The sequence below is a fragment of the Acanthopagrus latus genome, chromosome 17 (genome assembly GCF_904848185.1).
Source record: "Acanthopagrus latus isolate v.2019 chromosome 17, fAcaLat1.1, whole genome shotgun sequence".
Taxonomy (NCBI): Eukaryota; Metazoa; Chordata; class Actinopteri; order Spariformes; family Sparidae; genus Acanthopagrus; species Acanthopagrus latus.
The window spans coordinates 26,488,532-26,513,982 of record NC_051055.1 but is presented as its reverse complement, the minus strand read 5'-3'; the positions used below and the strand labels follow the sequence as shown (position 1 = coordinate 26,513,982).

Sequence of the window (25,451 nt, the reverse complement as noted above, 5' to 3'; positions counted from 1 at the left end):
TATTTATAACTAGGGTTGGGTTCTCATAGCTGATCCCATTTGGATCCAGTTCCAAGTTTGTAAGGATTCCAGTTTCAAAATCACTTCAAACTGTAACAATTTTTAGCCAGTTTGAGGAATGTGCAACAAGTTGTGAATGTGGCAATGAAATATAATCACCTGTTAAGGTTTGAATGCACACTTCATTATCATCCATTTTAAGTTGCGTTTCTGGTCATGCAGCAAATGTGAGTTCATTAATTACACTTCTTTTAGCTCTGATTTGGTCTCCACACACTTGGCTCTTAAGTGATCAACAATTTAAATAAAATTATTAATATATAATCTTAATTTTTTAATGTCAGTCCTTCATGATAGATGTAAAATCATTGTTATTGTTGGAATTTAAACCTTAATTGACTATGAAACCATTTTTTGAGACGATTTTATTAGAAAAGCAGGTTTTATACTTGAGTCAGATTCAATGAAATGCTGACTTACCAAAAACTGTAGTTACGTCTAATTGGTATTGTCAGCATGACCTTTTATATGGTAGTTTCACACAGTCGTTGTGCTACTTTCTGTGAATGACCCTACTTTTTTAAGCTAATATCTGTTTAAAAGGAGGTCAGAGACATAATATATATCCAGCTCTCCTGGAGTGCTGTCGCCTCAGGCTCGATTTGAAGGGCACTTGTTAATTCGGTGGGAAGTCATCTGTGGATGGAAACTTTTGGTAATCTTCTGAATTGTTTAATTGGATCATAACTGTGTAACCGTTGAGTTCAAAGTAAAAAAAAAAAAACACACTCCTAAACGTCTGTGATATCTGTGATGTTGAGTTCTTGAGTGCATTAAGTTGCTTTTTACCTGCAGGTGGACATTTGTGTCTTGTGGTTGCAGTGTGTGGTTGTGTGTCTAAGCTACTGCTGGAGACGAACTTCTGACCCTTTGCATAATCGTTTACCCTTCCTTTACTTGTAACTGTAAACTGAGTAACTTACACCAACTCCTGACTTCATCAGGCATAAACTTTTCAGTTTTTTGATCCGTACTATGGTACAATGTTGGTGTGATGACATGTTATCAATCTTCTGTCTCGATGGGCAGACACCATATAGATTAAACTTGAGTCCTGAATGAGTTGCCGCCAACTGATTTGGGCTGAATTTAATGCGTAGTTGGATGGAGTTAACATCATCTTGCAGCCACAAGTGAGATACGATTCACCTCACTGTGCCAAGAGTCTTTGTCCCAATTAATTTTGGTGTCTTTGCCAGTAATGTCAGTGTAGATGAGTGGTCATCGTCCTCTGCTATGGAAGTCTCCAACATATAGCATCTGTTTTCAGCACCAAGGTTTATGCTACATCGAGGAACAGAGATAAGGTGGAATATCTCTGCAAAGCTGTTCTTTGATCTTGTGCTCGCGCCTCGTGATGTTCTCTCATCAGACGCCTGGTGTATATACCATCAAGGCCACGCTGAAGGTCCCTCTTCATCTACCAGCTATGGGCTCCACAGAGGAAAATGCTCTCCAGACAAGCTCTGAAGAAGGCCGGCTTTGTTGACTTTGAGATACTCGATTGCCAGATGATGATGATGTGAAGGTTGTTACAGGCACTGCAGGGTTGGAAGGCCGTTTTTCATCCTCACTGATGGTCACGTGCTCTTTTCTTTGCGTTGAGAAACAGATCAAACTTGGCTGCAGAATTCTAAAGGGACGTTGAAGAGAGATTGTCCATAGTCAAATTGCATCAGTCAGATGACGTCCTCATTGCTTCTTGCTTGATGTCTGGGGTCAAGACTTGTAGTCCTGTAGTCCACCACAATTGCAATCGAGAGCTCCTTAGATGGACAATCTATGCCTTGCACATGTAAGGGTTGACGTACAAATCTCATCTTGGACACGGCAATTCAAGAGGACGTGTATCACGACCTTTCTGTCGACATTATCAAATGCCTCGGCGAAAATACAATTGCTGCCTTATGCTTGGACATTCTAAGTCCTTCTATGATTCTCTGCAGGCCAAAACTCTGTGGCAGTGTTGATTTGCTTTTGCAGAAGCTGTTTTGGTTCCGTTGGAGGATTAACATGAAGGGAATTTTGTTAAGTAGCATTAAGTTGTAGATCTTCAAGGCTAGAGTTGAGAGTGTGATTTCTGTGTCGTTCTGAGGCAGATCGACTTTCTTTGGGAGTGGAGTGATTGAAAACTTCGCAAAGGCTGCTGGTTTGTTTCCTTTACTGCTCTCGTTACTGAAGTCCAGCGGATGTTTATGAAAGATTGAGATCTTCCAGACGACAGCTGGCGGCCCACAGTCTTGATGTTTCTTAACTCTTCTAGGCATTTTTTGAATCTCATCCAGTCTGGATTGGCAAACTATTTGCTACTTGATGGTTTAGGAAAGGATCTTCAACTTTAGTGTTGACACTGTTCTGTGCTTTCACCCACAATGTGGATCACGTGAGAAGTTTGTAAGTTCCCTCAGGGCTGCCCAGGTGTCGACGATGATGGTGCTAACGACATTCTGTACATTGCTTCTGGTCAAAAAAATCCCATGAGAAAACATTTGACTGACATCCTGGTAGCAGAATATAGAGAGCATCTACAGCCAGTGTTGGTGGTTGTTTCTGTCTTTCACAATACTCCACCATGTGGATGGATTTGTGAATTGGTTATTGATTAAAATATATATCACAGAAAGCACATTTAAAATGCATCAGGCTTGTATTTTCCCTTGATGGTTTTATATAAATATAACTTACTGCTCATATACAGATATAACATCAGAGTCCGAATTGAAATCTGACACATATCTAACTGGAAATGCTTCACTGAAAGCAGTATTCTTTGTCAGCCTGTATTTATCTTAAGGAAGGATTTAGAAGGAGTTCTGTTTCAGCTGTTTTAACACATTCACAGCTGTGAAGCTTCACAGTGAAACTACAACCTTCTGCTGTCAAAGCCGCAGAATATAATTGTTGGAGAATGAGCCAGAGCTCTCTCTCGGTTATTTTTGTTCTGTTTCCCCAGTTGATTTTCAGAGGACTTACAGTAGTAAATGTCAGAATGTAAGTGTTGATTAATTTGACTATTTTTGGTCCTGCGTTTGTGTGCTGATGTACCGGAAACACATGTAGTGCATCGCTGAACCTGCTGCTCGTTGTGAGTAAAATCTCATGTTGCTCTGTAGGCCAGGAGAGGGTACTGTTCTTCAACTTTTCTACCGCCGCGTTGGAACAAAACTGCCTCTACACACAAAAATTACACAGTTTAAGTCACGACTGCTGATTCATAACACCACTTAAAACACCGCCGTTAATGGACCAGTGCCATATAAAATCCATAGGTCATTTCCCACAACTTAGCAGAGTTGTTCTTAGGCGATTTATACGCGGATATACTTTTTAATTTGCTTTAAAGCCCTAAACTCTGACTCGTCAGCACTTTATAGAAGTACAGTAGCATAGCTGAAAGTCAGGACATGTACACTGGTGCTTTAATACTGTTTTATCTCACTTTTATCATATTTGATTGTTTGATTGTTGTTTGCTGTATATTATGTACTCCATGTATTATACAGTATGTATTTGTGCGTAGCGTTTGATTTAAGCCCTGCACTTAGGCACATTTCTATGTTCAGCAATGTTGGCGAGTCAATAAAGTAATGGATCTTCATGCGGCCATTCAAGGTCTACCAGTGGCGACTTAACTGTACTGTGTGTGCACGGCTGCCAATAGTATTTCAACTCGTCATCGCTCAGAGGAATAGAGCGCGCCATGATCCCGATAAGAGACCTGTACTGCTCTGGAGGGACTGAATGGAGAGCCCAGTTCAATTAATCAGAGCCCTGTCCCTGTCTAATTGTGCCAATAAGGCAGCAGCTGTGAATGGATCGGAGGCAGGACTGGCGCGCTGATAGCCGTCACCTCGGCGACGGCGAGATGGCGTTAAATATTCATGCTTGTCACTCACCTCATGCAGAGCGGGTGACTCTCTGTTCCTCTCTCTCTCTCTCTCTCTCTCTCTCTCTCTCTTTTTTTTTTTTAGCACACACAGATTCACATGCTCACCATTCCATTTATTCCCATTTGTTTTAGATGGCTTCAGTGGCTCGTCAAAAAAAAGCAATCATACTGTATGATTCCGAAGATATGGAGGATCAGTGGAGGGTTTCGCCTCTTTTCTCCTCCTTGGTATTGCTGCTTTCTGCACAGTTTTGGTATCAGCCCATCTTAAAATACACACATTTCACCTCGCTGATCTTCTGTTTGCTTATATGCTCGGCGTCTGAGCTCAGCGTCACCTGTCCAATCCCTGGCTCTCTCTTCGCCTCCTCCAGTCAGCTCGATCCAGGTTTTAATGCCCTCCATTGATGCATCACTCTTACCTTTGTTTTTTCTCCTGTTCTCTCTGTTGCTTCCAATCTTTTTCCTCTTTTTATCTTATCCGTCTGCTGTTCCACCTCTTCTCTCTCCCCTCCTACCAATCTCTCACTCTCTGCCTGTCTCTCACCTTCCTTCCCTCGTTTTAGTTTGCATATTCACCGCTACCACACGTCTTCTTTCCCTTCACTCCGTCTCTCCCATCACAGTTTCTCCCTTTTTTTTTTTCCCCTGCCCTCACCCTTTCACCTCATCCACTCGCCCACTCGCTCCCCCTCCTCCCGCCATCTCTCCCTCTCACTGTGGTGACTGGCAGGAGTCTCTGGCTCTCCCACAGGCCACCTGTCTCCGTCCTCACAGCTCCATTCACTTGCTGCTCTATTTATTTATTTTTTTCCTTTTGTTGGTTTGTTTTGTGAATGACGACCATCAGACAGACGCAGGTGAGAAGTCGAAGAGCCGTGGGGTCGCTTCGGGGAACAAAATTCCTCTGTCGAGTCTGAAATGTGTCACCATGGAAATGTGTGTTAATCGTGCGCCTGTGTAGCTCTTGACTTCTGGTGTTTTGGGCTCATTGAACTGTTTCCTAGTGGAGGCACTTCATAGGGCTCAAATGGGATTACACTCGCCGACATGTCAACACCTCTGGCTCAGTTCAGTTGCCAAGGATAATAGATATGCTGACATGATGTGTTGTCTGAGTGGCACATTTTGACACTGTGCATCCAGCGCAAAATACCCATGAAAGCTGAAAACAGGCCTGTGAAATTAAAAATGACGAGGCAAACATGCCGTCTATAATTACAGGGCCTTGTTTTTACTATTTTTTTCCCCTCCTGATTTGTCATTGCGTTCTTACGAGTGAATCTGACTTCTACGGTATCTCCCCTGAGTACGTGATTGGTAGAAAAAGTCCTTCCCAGTGCAGTCAAAGCAAGAAAAATGGAAATGTGTACAACAAAAAAACAAGCGAGCACGCAGCCTGAAGCAGCAGAAAAATGTCACTTAGTGTTACTCTGTCTGTGTGATCATATATTAGGATTAGAAGAAACATATTTTTGTGGTACAAACGGATGCAGCTCAGCAGCTCAAGAATTACTGTACAGTTTGAATCCACAATCCTGTGAAGCAGCTGCAACAAATGCCTCATTGTTAACTTTGTTATGCGGAGATCACGGTGCTGGAACAGAGCAGACAAGACTTTTTTTGTCCCCTCACTTTCAGGTCTTACGGTAAAAAAGTGGTGACGTTTAAGCCAGGTGTTACGGCCGTTTATTGAACGCTGGCATTAATGTCCTGTTGCAGTTTTGTTTTCTTTTGTGATTTTATTTCGCTTGCAGTTTCAAAACATAACCAACACAAACACTTGAACCCCTCCCCATTCATAATGTCTATGAATCTTTCCCCTGCACCTGTAACAGTTGTAGCGACAACCACCCAAAAACAGCCCAATCTCCACTGGAGCATACAGAGTCTCCTCACAACATTATGTCATCAAAATTCAACTACATTTTTTGTCCCCCTCTAAGTCGGCACTGCTGGCAGGGATCCTGCATTCGATTGCATGGTATCGTGCAACAGTGCTGCTTTTCCTGTCTGTTTTTTGCCCTCTTGGTACAGCGAATCATACACACAGTTCATATTTTATGTTTAGTATTCAGTTCCTTTTTTGCCTTATGTGGTGGCCTGAAGGATAAAGAAGCGAGTTTGTGACCGGAGAGTCATTGGTTGAATCCTCCTGGATCGTCTGGAGAAATCTGGGTGTGGAGGGGCAGCTCTAACCCCTCCAGCACTGCCACCACTGAGTTGCCCTTGAGCAAGGCCCTTAACCCAAACCACTCCAGTGGAGCTACTCAGCCGTCTTACAGGTGTGAACTAGATCTGGGCATTCCTCAAACAGAGAGCATTGCTGTTAGTGAAACTCCCTTGAATGAATAAAGGTTAAAACAAATGTGTGTTCGACGTTAGAAAGAAGGAAGTGCAGTTGTAAGTCGAGTAGAAATTCCCAATTACAGTTGTTGGTTATGGACCTCGTCACTAACTGGACCACTTGGAAGAATCTGGGTTGGAGAAATCAACTCAGGCAGTGATGAAAATAATATTCTCTCTCGGACTGAACTTAACAGTCTGTGAGATCTGGATGTGTGAATATTCATCCTCTTCTCTGCTGAATCTGCTGCTCTGCCTCTTTCTGTCCTGCAGGGGGAGCGAGAGGGCCGGCAGTGATGGCTGTCTGCCATCCTTTCCTCCTCCTCCTCCTCCTCCTCCTCCTCCTCCTCCTCCCTCTCTCATCTCACATTAATCTGAGGTGACAGAGTTTCATATACCACCGCCACGCACCAGTGCCCTGTCCCCCCAGTCATGTGTCCTGGCTGTGCCACCCCAACTGTGCCAGTGTTGCGCAAGGAAAACTGTCGGGGGGCACAAGCCTCCTTTAACTGGGAAACATCAACACTGAGACACACTGAGAAGTAAATATGGTTCTGTAGCAATTACAGAATAAATCGTAGGGTTGAGTACGTTTTCCTCTTTGGTAAAAGAGTTGCCTCCATTTGTATGTTGGTGGCTCTGACACTGAATATGAGAGGATTAGTGTATGAGCTGTTCTGCAAACAAGCCACAGCACCTCAGTGGCTTTAGCCTGTAGCTTCTGTTGTCACAGTGCGTGAAGAGGTGGATAGCATGTTTGCTTATGACCCTGGAGAACACATTCAGGTGGCTGTAGCGTGGGAGTCAGAGGGATTAATTATGTAATAAATGTAGGTGGGCAGCGACTCTCAGAGGAGAAGGGAAAGGTTGATTGTTTTAGTAAGCTAGCTGACCCGAACCCCCGAGGCAAAGTCCTGGTATTTGAGTAACTATTACATGCCATTTGAATAAAAATGTCACTCACTCAGAAATAAAACATTTTTTAAAAGGTCATCGTGTACATACAAGAGTTTAAATGGCTTTTATCTCTGCGTTTTGATTAATTGGCCTATCCCCGTGGACGGTGTACAGTTTTCCTTTCTTCAATACCTCGGAGGCACCTGGAGAGAAAGAGGGGAAACTAGGCCTAATTTGTCTCCTTCCAACTTACTAGGAGCAACTGCCAGATCTCCGTGACCTTAAAAGCAAACCTCTGCCATTTATCAGTTTTATTAAGAAGAATGGTGCTCGCTCAGGTCTGTCTCTGTGGGATTTTGACACTTATGGGTGGTTTGAACTTTTCCTGTGCACTTAACGTCTACAAGTACACGTAATAAACCAACTCAACTAACATTTTTGCTCTATATACCTATTTATTGGTCTTATTCACAACAGCTTCCAGTTTGAACAACAGTAAAAAAAAAAACCAACTAAATACTTGCTTTGCATGTAGCTGTAACAACGTGACATTTTATCTTGCTCAGCATGCGTTTTACCTGCTGAAATCCTCCAGGAGAACAAAGCAGAATCAGGTCGTCGTCTCAGTGTCACATTTCCTGCTTACTTACATCATATTATGCTGTTTTCATGTTATGTAAGCATTTAGTTGTTTTTTTTTGCAGACAAAATGGTCTGTGTAGAATAAATTACATGGTATTTTAGTCGAAATACAGAGCTGTAAAGCTATAAACAGTCATAATACTGTCATTTATTGCAGTAACAACATTAGAATAACTGTGCAAAACCCCATAACAGCACAACCTTGTGCAATAATTCAACTCACCCATCATGTGCCCTATTATATTATTTTTTGTGACATCTATGTGGCATCTATTTATACTGTTAATCATTGTGAATGATTAAATATTGCAGTATTACTCAATATTACCTAGTTATAGCCACCATCTTCTGTTAGTATTTCTGTTTACAAAGCCATCACATATTTACTTATTTTTATATTTTAGTAATTTATACAGTGTATTTTATTCTTACTTACTGTTATGTCTTATCTTTCTCTATTGATAACTATAGTGTGATGATTCTATTCTACAAGAAGCAGCTGTAACACCCACAGGGATCAATAAAGTCTTTCTGATTCTGATCTGTTAAAAGACAAACAAAAAGTCAGATTTCTTTGTAGAGTTTTTTTCACATCACCAGTAGGAATGAGATGTTAAGGGTATGGATTACTGTTTCATAAAATATCACAGTATTATATAATAATGATTATCGTTACCATTGTATTATTATTATTATTATTATTATAATATTAGTATGATCTCCTGACAGACATAAATGTTGACATAAACTTATGTTTTAGAATAGTTTGCATGTCAGCCAGTGGTTCTGCTTGTGAAAAGGCCAAACATGGTCAAAATGTCATCCCATTTGGCGTGTTCGCTCTGTGTGTGTGTGTGTGTGTGTGTGTGTGTGTGTGTGTGTGTGAGATTCTGTGAGCTGGATCACTGTGTATTTCATAAACACTGTAGCCAGAGCCTGAGGTCAGGAGGAGGAAGAACATCTGTCTGTGAAAGAAGGACTGTTGGTCTGAAGGACAAACCATGCTTTTGGCCAGCTCATGATGCATGGGAGTGTGTGTGTGTGTGTGTGTGTGTGTGTGTGTGTGTGTGTGTGTGTGTGTTTCCATGCTGAGGTAAAATTCATTTCTGTATTTGCACAGGTGCATGGCCAAATTGTTGTTATTGCCCTGTATGTCCGTGTTCGTGGTTTGTGTGTTTGTTTGTGTGTGTGTGTGTGTGTGTGTGTGTGTGTGTGTGTTTGTGCGCGTGTGTGTGTGTGTGTGTGTTCCAGCCAGAGTTCGACAGCCAGCAGTGTTTGATCACTGCTCTGTTAAGAAATAATGGATTGCACAGTTTTCACCCATTACACACACTATTTCTTGCAGTTTAACACACACATACACACTCCCCTCTGTCTTTCTTGCACACACACACACACACGCATACACACACGCACGCACGCACGCACGCACGCACGCACACACACACGCACGCACACACACACACACACACACACACACACACACACACACACACACACACACACACACACACACATACACAGTGTCCCACCATATTCCCCTGCTCCTCACAGCTGGGCCTGAGGAAGCAGTAGTGACATATGGGCCCGCCAGCCTGCAGCATCGCTCAACTCAACCTGCCAAGCCGAACAAAAACACCCTCCTCCAGCTCCAGATCAATGGCACTCCTCTCCCTCCCTCTCTCTTCCTTCCTCTAGCATCACCTCTTCCTCCTCTCCTCCCTCGTCCAACACCGCCATCCTGCAACCTACTCCTTTCTCTCCGTGCCAGGACCGGCTTCTGTCTCGTCCAACGTGGCACAGTTGTTTGTTTCGGTCTGAATTTTGACGAGCACGTTCATTTACAATGTTCTGATTGTTCGAATCAGAAATGGATCGATTTCAACCCAGCCCATTAGAACAGTCGTCATGGATGCTAAACTCCATCAGGAAAACAAATTACAAATTGGATGAAATAAACTGGCAAGCCAACCTTGAATGAAATGCCCAACTGCGCTTATTCCTACACTTGCACTCATTTGTAGGACTATTTCGTCTTGTAATTCTCTTTTATGGGTGTAACCACTCATCTCTAACCACACTTTGATAGAGAACTGACAGAATACTGTTCCTAGATAAGAGGAAGTGAGACAAGATGTCAGCCACACCACCGTAACCCAAACTGCAACATCTGGTGATAATGGTGAAATTTAGCGAAATGCTGGTGGAAGTCTGTAGATGCATGATTAGGATTAATATTGTAAAAGACAGTAACAGCTTTTTTCATCTTGCTATGATTTTGGTCCATCTGCTCTATCTGCTCATCCAACATTTGGTCAGGAACAAGATATCTTCCCAATTACCCGCCACATTTGGATTGGATATTTTTGGCTGTCAGGGAATGATTTCTGATTTAGTGACCCGCTGACCGTTCATCGACAGTAACCGTTAACAGCGCATAACTCTGCTCGAAGGTACCTCTAAGCTATATTTCCCGATCTTCATAAAATTGATCGAAAGCATTCATAGTCCCCAGAAGATGTCAGTTTTTTTCTAAACCTTGTGACCTTTGGTATAGATGTGTCAACATTATTTTATTTTATTACTGTATTACTGCATTATTTATCCAAACTTAAGTATGGTTATTTTAACCCAGAGTTAGACACAAGAGTCTCACATTTACAAGTGTAACATTCAAAACGAGAAAGGATACTACTATAACTATTATTATTAGATGATTAAACAAATAGTGACATGTAAGTATAAATGGAGCTGGAGTTGGTTATACAGTAAAATATACCAATAACACTTGGACAAAACATCCACTTGTCTTAGTTGTTTTTTATCCATTATTAAAGGACCTGTATGAAGGATTTAGTAGCATCTAGTGGCGAGGTTGCAGACTGCAACCAACAAAATACCCTTTTCCTCCGCCTCTTCTACGGTGACTGCCAAAAAATGCAGATAAACTCGAGAGGTTTTCTCTAGAGCCGGTGTTTGTTTAATCCGCTCTGATTTAAAGTAGAAACATGGTGGTCTAATGTAGCGTACTCTGTGGAAGAGGACCCGCTACCTCTGTACACATAAGAGGTTCATTCTAACGCAACGAAAACAAATTTGTTCCTTATAATATCAGGTGAGATAGTCCAAACTACCAATAGATCCCTCTAAATCCCCTCTGCTACACGCTGCACCTTTGATGCTTAGCGATTATTGCATTGCTGCTATATCATCTCAAATTCGGCCAAGTTTGACCCGGTGATTTAAAGCAGTAGTGCCCTTTCCAAAAGCCTTTACATAAATGGGATCTGGGACACATTTTCTATAATAATCCAACAAATTCACCCGCTCAGCGCAGGAAATGGCCAGCTGTTGTGAGGTGGGAACGCAGCTCTCCATATTCTCTCCTCACACGACCCACTTCCATCACTTTCACCAAGTACAAACGAGTGAAACACCACGGATGTCTCTGAGCAGATGCTGTGTCTTTATCCCAATTGCACTGAACCAACCTTTTCTATTAAGAAACCCTCGCCTTAAGAGCAGTGACTGTGCGCTTCTCTTTGTTTAGTGAGAGCTAATGGACATTTCGGCTTCTAGGTGGCACCATACCAGGCCTTTCAACAGAGGTTTATTTTAGCATTGCTATATTGTGCTCTAAATTAAATTATTTTTTCAAATTTTGTGTGCGAGGTGTAAGTGCACCATCTGAAGTGGTTAAAAGTCAGCGTGTTAGCCTAATGCTGCCTCTCGATGGATGCTGAGTGCCGGCCTGCCAGCTCGCTGTGCCCACACATGGCATCCTCGGAGCTGGTGTTATGTCACGTCTCCAGCTGCAGACCCCACAACATCTGACCAATCGAATCCTGCCACACGCAGAGTAGAAATAGCCTCCAGGTGTTCCCTCACCGCCCCCCCCCCCCACCCCAGATGGAAGCAGAAGTGGGATGCTTATTGGTTAGCTCGATGTGTCAGGGTGGGATACAGAAAAAAAGGTATTCTGGGTGTTTTCCATGAGTCAAGTTGTCAGTGATGAATTGCACTGGGCAGGGCAGCAGTAGGGGGGAGAGTGAGTGGGCTTGTTCTTCTTCAAGTAGATGTGATTAAGGAAAATTACCATATTTAGCTCCTTGTAATTGGATAGTGTTGACATCTAGATGGCTTGTCAAGAATTTGACTTTTAACACTCATGGGTTTAAGATGGTTTTCAGCTATTTATGTGCAGCTCATGTTATGAAAAACACATTTGCTTTTTTTTTTTTTTTTTTTTGAAGCGAAAGAGTTGATCCATATGGAAAAGACAGAAACCTGTGCCTGCATTTTGTAACCTTCTCGCAACTCGTACTGTAGATAAAAGTAAACGGAGCCCATTTGTCTCCACTGGATTCCATGGCAACAGCTGAAAATCTGGACAGAGAGAAGCATCACTTTAACCCCGCTTGAAAAAAACTACTATTCCTTCAATAACCGAAAAACCATTCAGCGAGATTACCTGCGGTCTGAGTTTGCTACTCCTCCACACTCGCTCCCCATTCCTTCTTCGTGGCGCTGGCGCAGTGCTCAGTCAGGCATTATGAAACCACTTTGCTTATTACTGTATATTTAGAAACACTATAAAGCAACATGGTCACAGTAAAGTTGCATTATGCAACCGGGGCTTTATTTGTGTTGCTGATCAATGAAGTGCCGGTTGAATGTGAGGTTAATTCAGGTTTACTGTTACTCGTTTGGCACTAAAGCATATTCAATTAGTCGAACAGAGTGCTCGGCCACTCCGCGCTGCTGTTCCCTACATTAATCTGGCAGAGAGAATTAAAAGAGGGTTAGAGAAAAGCTGTGCGCGCTGACAAGACTTGGATTTAAATTGAAGCAGGATGCACTAAGAAAGTCTGGAATTTAGATTGAAGCGAGCTGTCTTTTGAGTTGCTTCTTTTTTATGGTCTAATAATGTCTCTCTGGTATGAGTCACACTCTTAAATACTGTGAGACCATATAAAATTGCTATACAGTTAACACCACAGTAGCTATCACTTTCATATCTCTGGGTGTATTCAGACACTCTGAGCAATGTTCCAGACCAATAATTTTGACTTCTGTATGGCAGAATTAATTTTGCATTCAGCCATTAGCTTGAACAGACACACACAGTTCCTCGATATTTCATTCAGACAATGTTCAGTATCTCAGTATAGAGGAAACTTTATCAAAGCAGAGTTTATTTGTAGAGCATTATCACATACAGAAGCAGAGTTATTTAGAGATTAAACTTAAAGGTTAGCACCAATATTTCTAAACATTAAATTGCATGTTAGAAAGTTGTATAAAAGCTTTCTGTGGCTCCAGAGGAAGCTGTGGCCACATTGCATTGTGGGTAATGTAGGCATCCGTTTCCGGAAAGGACGCACAATTTAAAAAGTGGATATCTCTGGTTCTGCTGTATTGATTTTGATCTTTTGTTTTTAAACTGTCGATAATGAGTCACTGTTATAGGCGTGCAATGCGAGACTACTGGACTGCTTTCCAAAACCTGGTGCCTACGTTACCCATAATGCAACCTGGCCACTGAGTGACATCACGGGGGAGAAATTTATCAGATCACATGCAGCTTCCTCTGGAGCCTCAAAAGACGTTTATACATCTTTATTCACATATGCAGGAAATAGTAATGTGTAATTTGTAGTAATGTGTAATAATGTATAAAATTAGTGAACTTTACTACACATACAAATGAAAATAAACAAATTAAAGTACAAAATTCTGGATTCTAAAAAGTAGGTAATCAAAACCACAGTCATTTTTAAAGGGGTTATTTAAGAAAGTGTGGCCATTTTTAGGGTACAATAAGATATGATAATAGGATAAAACTTTAAAACACGACCACGCCTGTGAACACTTGCGCCTGCGTCTCGTCAGATAGATTTTCATCAGCACTGACGGTTGTTTAATAATGAAAACAACGACTCCCATTACCCCGTGCTACTTACATCTTTTGTTCTGTCTGTAATGAGCGACTCCTAATGGCAGGAATTAAACACGGTGTGTTTAATTTGACTGGACAACAAACACTGATCAACAATTAACCAGTTGAGCTTGTAAAGCAGACAAGACAAACAGGTTGAAAAAATAAACAATACAAATATGAAAATGACTTCTGCAGATATTCCGAGCCATCATGTCCCACAGGACACTCTTGACATATTGCAGCACCATCTTGAAGGCAATATTTTGTATGCGCTATGATTTTTATTTTGAAGTTTTTATCACTTTCAAAGTTGAAATATATACAGTTGCTTGACTGCCCTCTGCAGCAGTCAGAGGCGACTGATGGTAAAGACGTTGTCACAGCATGGTATGCCAGCTGGTCCACATTAACCATGATATATTAATGCTATGCCAACCTTAATATATTATGTATTCTATCATGAACTAAGAAATGGGCTCAGTGGAATTTTGACCTGTCTGTGGCACCGGATGAAAAGTGAGAGGACCGGCAAAGTCATTTAGTTTCTTCCTCGTGATACAATGAACTTGTGAAGCTAAATGTCATGGCGATCCATCTCGTTACGGAGATTTCATCCAAGATCAAAGTGGAGGGCCAACAGATGCAGTGACAGACAAGCCAGCAAGATAAAAACCTTGATAAGTGGTAAAAACAAACAAACCTCTTATTGTGTTATTGCCCCCAACAAATAGGAGGCTGTAAATGAACATACACGTTCTGTGCATTCCCACACTGGACTCATAAAGAATGGATGCTGCTTAATGTATTTTTCATCAAGGAGGTTTTGCTGTAATTTCATCAAAACAAGCAATATGCGCCAACAAAGCACTGTATTACCATGTAGTGTGGTGCACTTTGGTTGCACAAGCAGCAAAGTGGAGAATAATCATGTCGGCACTTGATTTATGATGCTTGTCCTCGATTAAGTTGGATATAGAGACTCATATAAACACGATCCCGATGCTGCGATGTGAAGCATCTTCTGCTCGGCTGCTCTTACTAGATTATTGCAGTAGAGGTGTGCAGCTATGTGTGTTTATGTGTGTGTGTGTGTGTGTCTGTGTTCATGTGTCTGACGTGATACAACTCCGGCGTGGTAGTGGAGAATATTGGTAGCTTGGAGTGGAGCAGTCTCGGCATTAAATTTTGATGTGCCCTTCGCTTTGATGGACACACATCTGCACATACAAAACAGTCGTGCGACGTGGGAAGCAACCACACACACACACACACACACACACACACACACACACCCCTGCTTTGTCATTTTTTCATCTTAACAGAGCTCCTTTGGAGTGAGTGGCACTCGCCTGTCTTGTGGGACATATGGCTCAGTGTGACCTGCTGGTGTCCTTCACTGTCGCTGGCTTCGCCCCAGAGCCCCCCAGGCTGCACTATCCTGCACTGCTCTGCAGTTAGTCCCACCTCCTGACACTGTCTCTCTGTGTTCACACCAGCTCTTTTATGTCCCGATGTTGCATTTCTGTTTGACGCCGGTCTCACTAGGACACACTAAAAAAGCACAGCGGTCTTGTGGCAGAGCACGGAAAAGGGCTGCTGTCTTTTCTACAGACTGCTCGACTTGTCAGTAAGGGTACATGGAGGACAGTGGCTGCAGTTCAAAGGACTTCACTGAGGGTATATAGGTGTTTGAAACGATCATATTAAAGACATTTTTTTTTGGCATTTAAAGCTCCAATCATGGATTTCGTTTTGGCCACTTGGCTGCAGAAGAACGCCACTGTTCAGGAGAGATGAAGGAGACCCAGAGAAACTGATGGCTCATGTTGAGATGGTTTATAAAACAAGACATCATCTCGCCAAGTGCTGCCATGACAGTCCTAACGAGTCTTTCACAAGTGTCCAAATTATATCTTACAGCTTCAGGAGGCAGCGCTTTCATACATGGTCATTTGTTTAATAACATAGTGAGGAGAATGCTGCAGAATCTCTCCGCTTTGGCCAGAAGACAGAGTCTGTAAACACAGATATATCGAAGGTCTCCTTACAAGGTTTCGGTAGATATCTACAGTAGCTTTGGGTATCGTCACTATCAATATCCAGACCTCCTATATTCTGGAGACGTAATGTCCTGGGAGAATCATATTTCTCCCCCAACAACCACAACAAGCTGAAAAACCTGTAAAATATCATGCAATCCAACACAGCGTCTCAGCCATAAATTCTACCTTTTCAAAGATAATAATGTGGAGTTCTGACTGGCACAGTAAGAGAGAGATTTGTTTAATTATATATGTATCATTGAGGTTGTAGGGTCAGGGGGATTTACAGTGGTTCGGCCACCCTATCTACACACATGACAGTGAAGTATAATAAGCGCATATTTCAATATTATGCATCCCAGTGCAGCGCCACCATCAACTATGACCCCAGTAACACATATATATGTAGTTAAATTAACACCTTTGTGAAAGTTTTAATGAAAAAGTGGCTGTTTTAAGCTTTGGGACGGCAGAATGTACAACAGAGCTGTTATATGAGACATTATTCAGGCCAGGAACCCCTGAGCTGATAGAGAGATAAAGCAGAGACTCTCTACTACATTTATTCTGTTGCATATTAAACTGAGACTGTGAGGTGTTTAAAGTATATGAACAGGTGCCACACAATGATTTAGCGTGTGGTTAGCTTAGTTTGCTGACTTGATTGCACTGGGAGTCAAGGGCAAGACAGTCTGTGCCAATAATGATTTTGGATTTATGTTAATGTGTATTTTTGGACGCATTTTAATAAAAAAATAAATTAAACTAAAAAACATTCAAATTATTATCAATATTTGAAGAACCAGGCATTAGACTGTGTGGTTGTACCTGATAGAGTGGCGATGGCGAGTGTTTGTTCTCGGCGTGGTCGATTTATTTACACCAAATTGGCAATTTACACATCAAGCAGACATGGAGCAACATTTACATGGATTTTAAGTCAGGTCCAAAATTAACTCTCCTTTCAGCTCTGCCTTGTCTCCACCAACTCCTGAGAAAAATATTCGGATCTCATAATCACTGGGTGGGTTACTGAAGGTTCATATGGGCTTTTTTTTTTTTTTTTTTTTTGCTAAAAACAGCTTCCTGCTGCTGCAGAGACATGAAGTTCAGCCTAAGTTCAGTCGGGAAGACTATCTTAACGTTCATTCACTCACACCTCTCTCTTTCTCACTCTTTCCCCACTTTTTAATCAGCTGGCTGTGGCCGTTTACTGCTGCAGCCATACCAACCAGATTTTGGCACGATTATATCAACCAATCATGTCGTTCTTTCTCCCTCTTTGCTGTTGTTTCAGTGCAAAATCGTTGCACCTCTCCTCAGCCCCATTCATCTCCAGTCCATTATATCCAGCGCCCATATTGAGGCCATTTCCTATACTTCTCATACTTCTACACTAATAGACGTCATGATGGGACTCATCTAATGTGCACATTTAAAAAAATATGTATTCATTCAGAACGACGTCTCTGAAAATGGGTTGAAAAAAGAAATCCAATCAGCTAAAAGAGTCTGAAACGCTTCAACATTTCATCGATTAGTTTTCAACTATTGAATTAGCAGCTAATTGTTTTGGTGATCAGTTCATCAGTATGAGTAATGTTTCAGAAAAAATGGCAACATTTCAGCTTCTTGAATGTAGTTTTTTTTTGTGTTTTCTGTGACAGTAAACTGAACATCTTAAGGCTGTGGACAAAACAAGTCGTTTGAGGACGTCATCTTAACATTTTATAGCTCAAACAACTCGTCAGATGAATGAATTGTTAGTCACCAGTGTATTTGGTCCACCTAGATAAGACTACTGCAGTCTAACACAGCAGCCCAGCTTTCACCCGTCACTGCAACACAGTGTGTTACTTTGAAAGAAAACTCATCATGAACTTCAGCAGTGACTTTTCATTTCTGTGTGCATTTCTTGGTGTTCTGGGGCGCAGTGCCAACAAAGTACCAGCTTTAGTGTTCAAGTCAAGATTTATAGGTCTGTACTTTACAGTATTCGCTGTATTTTCTGAGTGTAACTGTGATGTTTCAAAAGGAGCAGTGCCTCTGATTAGTGTGGCACATTCTCCCATTTATTTTCCCTCAAGTCTCACTTTTATGAATTCGGGGACTGTGGGGCCGACTGTGCCGGAGCTGTGAAGTGTGGTTTAATTTTTCTATATACATTTTTTTCCCCCCTTTTTTCCTTTTTCCCTTTTTGTTTTCGGTTTTCAGTTATACAATAAACTGCTGTGAAGGATGGTATCTTAGAAGTTTTTGAGTTCTTGCTGTTTCTTTTATCCGCCTTTCTTGCTATCAGTTTTGCTGAATGATGTGTTAAGTCTTTAAAGAGCGTGATGTAACTGGTTGCCTGCGGGTTGCATCTGACCTCATATTAACCTCAGATATATTTCCTTGGATGAATTAAATGGGCTTGGTTGTTGTTTGCCGTTGCTTTAATTAGAGGTTTATCAGTTCATTCATGATTTTGGGGAACCTCACCGGCACCTATTAAACACTGTTTGTTTGTTATCAGCCATTTTTAATCATTGCACTTTCCAAAAAAACAAGTTTGATGATCTGACTAAAGCTTTTTTTTTCCTACAACTATTAGACCAACAGTGCTGCAGTTATTTATAAGGCAATGTGAACACAGTGGTTCTTTCAATGCATGAAAGAGAAGGACAAAGAGGGCGCAGTCACACTTGTGTGTTCACAGAGCACATCAGGAGTGTGTTTGTGTGCTAACCTTGTGCTCTCTCTCTCTCTCTCTCTCTCTGTGCAGGTACACCCTTTGCTGATGCGCGAGCGGCGCTCAGAGTCTCACAGGAACAAGCTGCTGCGGAGGACAGTCAGCGTTCCTGTTGAGGGACGGCACCATCCCGAGATGGGTGAGCAGACAAACGTTAAAGCAGCTTTCATTCTAGAACATTCTAATCAAGGGCCGACCAACAGTTATTTTACATTCCCACCTTTTACAAGTGTAATCAAATGTCATCAAACACCTCACTGAGCTATTTTTGATGTCTCGACTTTGTTCAACTCCTCTCTCTTCCTGTCCATTTTGATTCTCGAAAAACATCATCACCTGTGTTACTTTAGGTTAGCGTGCTTACAATAATAGGGTTGTTGCATAGCAACAAAGTGATGTAAAGCTCTTTGCATCCATTGAGCCATTACTCTTTCTCTGTTGCCAGCAACGCTCACAGCAGCACTCTGCATCTGAGTGGAGATAAAAGCATCCCATCTGATCGGAGCTTAAGGCAGCTGTTTTCCTCTCTAGCTATTCTTTCTGTCAGGACGGCTGATTTATCATTTATCTCGCTTTGAAATGAAATTCCTTTAATGATACCTTGATAATTATATGCATATCTTTCAGTCTCTCTGTCTCTTTATTTTTTCTTTCATCCCTCAAGTTTTATTTTTGCAGTCGCCTTCTTTATTTGTGCTTTAAAAACTTTTCTTACTCTGCATTTTCTTCCCCCTCTCTGCTTTTTATTTTGCTGTATTGCCCTCTGAAGCTCCCCCTGGATACTGTGAGACTGACCCGCTGATAGCAGGCCTCTGTTTGTTTTTGCCTGACTCAGTCTCTCTGGGCTCTCTACAAATGTCCCGCTCAGTTTCTCCCTCTCCCTTCACCCTCCACCTCTCCGCCTCACTCCGCTATTTTAAGGGCCTCCCTTGCGACGTCCTCCGTCTATGATTCTGCCGTTGCTGCCACCTCAACAGTTGTGCTGATTCATCTGGATAAATATTTTCCCTCTGTTTTCACGAGTGGCTCTCTGACCTCGAAGCAGTCAAGAACTGACACATCAGTTGACGTGGTCCCGCCTTGCTTTGACATATGCTGACACAGCAATGCCAGGTCCTATCGCCCATGTGTAAGCGTATTGTAAACCCATTCACATATGTTCGGTACTCCCCGCTCCAGGCCATAAAGCAATGACACCATTACGGACCATCTGTGGTGACTACGACCAAAGAGCCGAAAGAGATTAATGGGCCCCGGGCTAATAGCAATTATCAGATCAACAAAAAAGCAAATGGAGGTTGTCGTACGGCCACAATGAGAGATGAAGTCCACAGGGAGCAACATGACCTATTTAATAAAACCCCTGACATACACACTGAACTGATACAGGTCCAGTGGTGATATTAATTTGGTGTGAATAAGTGGGAACCAAGACTGTTTCTCTGAGTCACTCTGTTGAAATATATTATATCATCTCTTCATTGTAAAAGTGGAATGGTGCAAACGGATCACACTGTGGTCGTACCGGGCAGTTTTTTGCTTTAAATGGACTTGCATTTCTCTTAGTGCTTTTCCAGTCTACTGAACACTCAAAGCGCTTCACAACCTTCAGACACCGAGGTGCCAATTTGGGGTTCACGATCTTGCTCAAGTACGCTTTGACGTGCAGCAGGGGATTCGAACCAGTGACCTTCCGATTACTAGACGCCCTGGTCTACTTCTTGAGCTACAGCCGCCTGCGTATATATTAGTATCTGTTCTAGTCCGGGTGACCCTGGGAAAAAAAAACAAACGTTCTGAGAGAAGTAAATAATTAATGAAGCCAATAACCCTCATGGTGTGTGTGCAGTCTGGGCTCAGTGGAGATTACACCTGAAATTTGATGCAACTGTTCAGTATTTTGATAAATATGCTTATTTGTGTCATTGCAAAGGTTTTGATGAGGAGATTGAAAGTACTTTTTTTTTTTTTTCATCTTTCCAGAACCTCTAATGTTTCTATCAGCACCTCTTGAGAACACTAATTAACACTTAGTTCTTTCAGCTCACTGAAAGGTTTTTTCACACCTCGTTTCAGATTTTAGTTTAGATTTATTCGATTATAATAACCTTCAGATCACCATCATGGGTGGCCTTCTATCGAAATAAACCCTTAATATTGTGAATGTCGGTGTTTGCAATTAGTGTGGGAGCCATGATGTATATGAGCTTCAGTCTCAGGCTGCTTTATCTGCCTTTATTTGAGCAGAATGCATTCATGGTGTTTATATTCCTCTGCACCTGGCTAACATTGAGCACATTTTGTAAATATTTAGGACCATTCTTTCCTTTCCAAAATGACGAATGAATTGCGTCTTTCACAAAATTGAAAGACATGACCTCGCTGTCCTTAATAAATCCAAGCTTTTATTATTAACAATATTTCCCCATGCTGAGAGGAGATTGGACTGCAGATGCCGCAGCTGCCAAACACGCGTCCAACACTAATACGTCAATCTTGATTCATTATTCATCAGTGGGGTAAAAGCCTACATTTTTCAGCAGATATTGATGAATGGAGACATTTGACAACAATCCCAGCTGGATGCCTGCTGTAGTGACACACTGAGATGGAAGATATTGGGCTCTGCAGTCGTTCTGTGATTAGTCTAACACATAAAGCCTCAGTGGGTTTTATTTCAATCTTCTGTCGCCGACACGTCAAGCCACGCGTATCACTTTCCGTTGTCATGCGCTTGCGTGTACCTTTAATGTTCCAGAAAACATTTAAAGTTTAGGAGGTAATTAACGTATAATGAAGACATTAATTTTGCCCGATAATTACAGTGCAGCATAAGCATTTTATGCAAAAATGAGGCTTAATTAACAATTCATGCTTGTGACAGGGGAAAATGGCTTTTGGAGTTTGTTTCATGTTCGGTTGCAAACTTTGAAGAGTTAGTTCTGTAAGGAGAGGACTCCAGTAATAGTTGTATAGGATTATTGCACTTATGACTCATCAAAATTAGATGTTACATGAAGTTTTTTAATAGTGCTACAGCTGAAATATGCAAATAAATTGATTGCATGTAAATTGGAGCCTAAACAATACTGTGTTTTTGAGACTGAGCAAGTTTCATATTGTTCTCATCGTGATGAATCGGTTGAATGTATGAAAAGATGCCTCAAATATGGTTATTAAAGAAATGGCAGTTATTGTACGATTACAATGTAAAGATCAGGGCAGCCAAATGTGGGTTGCGGCAGCTCTGTCTCCTAGAAACTATATTTATATCAAACCTATTTACAACAGCAAACACTGTCTGAGGTCCATATAATGTTTTTCCCATTAACATAATGAGAAAGTACTTGGCAAGTTGCAAAAATGTTGATACTAAATGCACATTTAGCCAAAATAGAGTCGATCTTGTAGATTGTGTAGGCTGATGTTTCGTAGCCTCGAGTTTGGTGTCACATCGAACGTCACCTTGGTGTTCTGGAGCCAAAAGTGACCTTATTTGGACGAGAGCGTGGAGCTGGTGCAGATGTCCTGATTGGATCTGACCCTGAACCTGAGGACACGCTGTGGAAGCATCTTGTCAGTGTAGCCACACTTTAAAGCAGATCCCTGCTTATTTGTCTATTTTAGCTCTAAATGAACAGGAAAAAAGGAACATCATGCTGTATTAAGGAAGAGTTCAGCAGTGATTAAACTCCTTAGATATCTGTTAATTGAGGTAATAAATCAAGCGAGAAGAAGGGTCATTTTCTCATAAGCTTACATGCAATCAGACTTTGAGTCGCCCCCTGCTGGCCATTAGAAAGAATGCAGATTTGAAACGCTTCTATTTCACTTTTCACTCTTGTTAACATTAAACTGAAATCACGATCTCCCCCTGACTTTTACCAAAATGCTTTTTTTTTGCCTGAATATATCCACACACGGGAGTCTGGTGGTGAATTCTGGATTCTGTTGTTGCAGTCCTGCACTTTGTTCTTAAATGTAGAGTTTAATTCCCTCAAAGAAACGTTGTCTTTGAACATAATCCAGGCAGAGATTATGTTTGTCATCCCAATGTAATTATGAAAAACGCTTTGGTAATTTACAAATTCCTAGGAGACAGGGTTGATTGAGGAGGGTTTTTTTTTTCCAGCTAATTTCCATAACATTTTAAGTTGAACTGTCCTCCGTACTTTTAATATATATTGTTGTGGGCAAACAGAAATGACAAAAACATTCACACTCTCCCTCTCTCTCCCTCATTAACCTCTCCGGAACGCGATGTGATAATCCCCATTAATGAATTTGGCCTTTAATGTTTTGTGTTCAGATTGTAAATTGACTTCATCTCAGTCTGCTCTCTTGTTATTGAGAGAAACCTTATTATCTGAATGACTTAGCCGCGGGGGGGTTGAGAAAAAAAATCGCAGCTCTCAGAAGCTGATTGGTTGTTAACTTCGGCTGAATAGTTTTTCAGCAACAGCAGTTTAAACATACGGTGACTTCTCCCTCAGTTTGTCCTTGTAGATCTCACTTATTCCTTTAGCTATCTCAGCTTAGCAGACTATTGTGATAAAGCGAGCTCAGCTGAGCTGATTTTTCCGGCGCCCTTTATAATGCGTGACCTTCATACAATGTTTTTACAGTGTGTTTCAGCTCGGATGCTGCATTCTTGTCATACCGCACCTTTTTTTCTCCGTGTCTGCTCATATATTCTTTTCACTATATAGATATAAATAATAAATCACATTAGATTTCCAGCCTACTTCTAACCCTCTGCTGTCACACTCCCCATTCTGCACTTTCTGTTCTGCCTCACTACACGGCCTTTACCCTCGTTTCCCTCTCTGACACCATCCCACTCCGCTCACCCCACCCACTCAACCCACAGGCTACATGTTCCCTCCTAAAAAGAGGAGGATAAAACACACTGACACGATGAATTAAAAGACGGAGGAGACAAATCGCATAAGAAACAGAGGTGTTAGACGTAGACTGTTGTTAGCGCTGAGACAAACATAATGAGTCATTGCGGTCTCATCTCAGCAAGACCTAAAACAAAAAAGACATAGAAGATTTCTCTGCAATGTCTGTGTTTAGAAAGGGAAACTTTTCTCTCTTTATTTTTAAAGCAAACATAAAATTTGCACTTCAAACATGGAGAAAGTTCACAAGTAAAAAAAAACAACAAAAAACATTGCCACCAGTCTGAATCTTCTGATTCCCAGAATAGACGTAGACATGGATCGAGGCGCTATATCAGGTAAAGATAACAATGTAATATGTCAGAATTCTGCTTTAGAATATCTTAAAAACAACTAGACCTTTGTTAGATATTTTGTTGAGTGTGTATCTACATTATCTTAAATGTTTCCAGTGATGTTTAAACCCATAGACGTTTACTCAAGGTTGCTAAAACTTCCGATATAAAGTCAGAAAGTAAGGATTGTTCAGTAGCGTAGTGATTGTTTAAAAGCTAGAGAATAAATGGCTTAATATACTCAGGGGGTGTGCATGTCTTCATATGTGAATTCAGGTCCATCGCTGAACATCTCATATTTTCCTCCTCTCCTCTCTGTAATACCACATTCATAAAGTAAAGTAAATTTTCCCTCAGTTCCCATAATAGAGCTCGTCTCCCTGCATGGCTGCTGCAGTCAGGTTGATTAATGTTAGCGAGGATCAATCAACTTTTGAATCCCAAATGTTTAAAAGTAATCTCCCCCGCTCTCCTTCCATCAGTCAGTGGCGTCGGTGGTGAATATGTCCACTATGGTAAATGAACGCCGCTTGTAGTCTATAGGACTGTCTTTACTACTAAATCTATCCCTTCTGCGAGTGGGAACGAAGGATAAAAGACTGTACTCACTCATTCAAGCTCATTGTTTTTAACTCATTGGCGAGGCATCATCTCCGCTAACAAGACGTTCATCCATCTATAGATATCACACTGATGTCAAGAAGCACAAACGCCAGGAGCGTCTGAACTAGTTTGCAAGCTTGTCTGCCCCGAAAAACTGATTATGAAACCGGATGCCTGTGCTCTTACGTAGTTGAAGTCTACTGACAGTCTGTGGCTGTATGGGATGAGCAGTGTTTTGTGAATTTTTACACCAGTGTCAGCCTTGCAAGCCTTCGTCTGTTCTTGCTTAAATGTTTGAGACAAAATCTGCATGTTTTAATGATGCTGTATTCTTCAAGGAAAAGTCTAGATTTTATGTTTTCAGCTCAAGTCCGACCACCGAATGTGAACACACTATTATTAAATTGTGAAGAGATTGCAGCCTTTGCTTGACTTTCATCCCACATCTGGTCTCTGATTTGGGAAAATAGACTTAAAAATACACAAATAACACACCACAAAAGCAGAGTTATTTTGCTTTATTTTTCAGATGGATGGATCGCCAGCAGCTAAAAGCATTTTTGCTGGTTTAAGAATTTGTTACAGCTGGATCTGTGGATGTTTTGATCTCTGTGAACTTGGGTTTTCCAGACTTTATCGAAAGAGGAAATTTTAACAAACTCGCAGCCTACAAATGGTAAATAGTTTGTACCTCCGAGTTTTGCTGGAGTTTCGCTTTAAAGGGATGTGTTTATCTTCATACGAGCTTCCATGTTGGTATTACTTAATGGAAAAAATAGCCGGAAGTCGTGCTACCTACAGAATTAAATCAATGAAATATCAAATCATGCATGAGATTCAAAATGCCACTGATCCTGCATCCCAGTGCTAACCTGACAGAAGCCATATTTCTACGTTATGAGTTCACTTGCTTAACAATTTCTGTTTCTACATGTGGACTCAACTTTTGATTTTGAGTGCTTCGCTGCAGTTGACCTTCTAAATCTGTGACCTTAATGCGCAGTGAAATTACCCAACCAGTGACCTGCAAAGTTCTCGTTCCATCAATACTAGAAAGACCT

At 41.4% G+C, this 25,451-nt stretch overlaps 1 protein-coding gene across 9 annotated transcripts in view; it reads left to right on the top strand.

Annotated features, from left to right (window-relative positions):
- Positions 1 to 25,451, top strand: part of syngap1b (synaptic Ras GTPase activating protein 1b) — a 158,481-nt gene that overhangs the window by 41,437 nt on the left and 91,593 nt on the right. For all 9 annotated transcript variants that reach the window (XM_037074032.1, XM_037074026.1, XM_037074027.1 and 6 more), the window contains one exon: positions 18,582 to 18,687. In XM_037074032.1, coding sequence (XP_036929927.1) covers positions 18,582 to 18,687 — 106 coding nt within the window. The remainder of the gene's footprint in view (positions 1 to 18,581; positions 18,688 to 25,451) is intronic.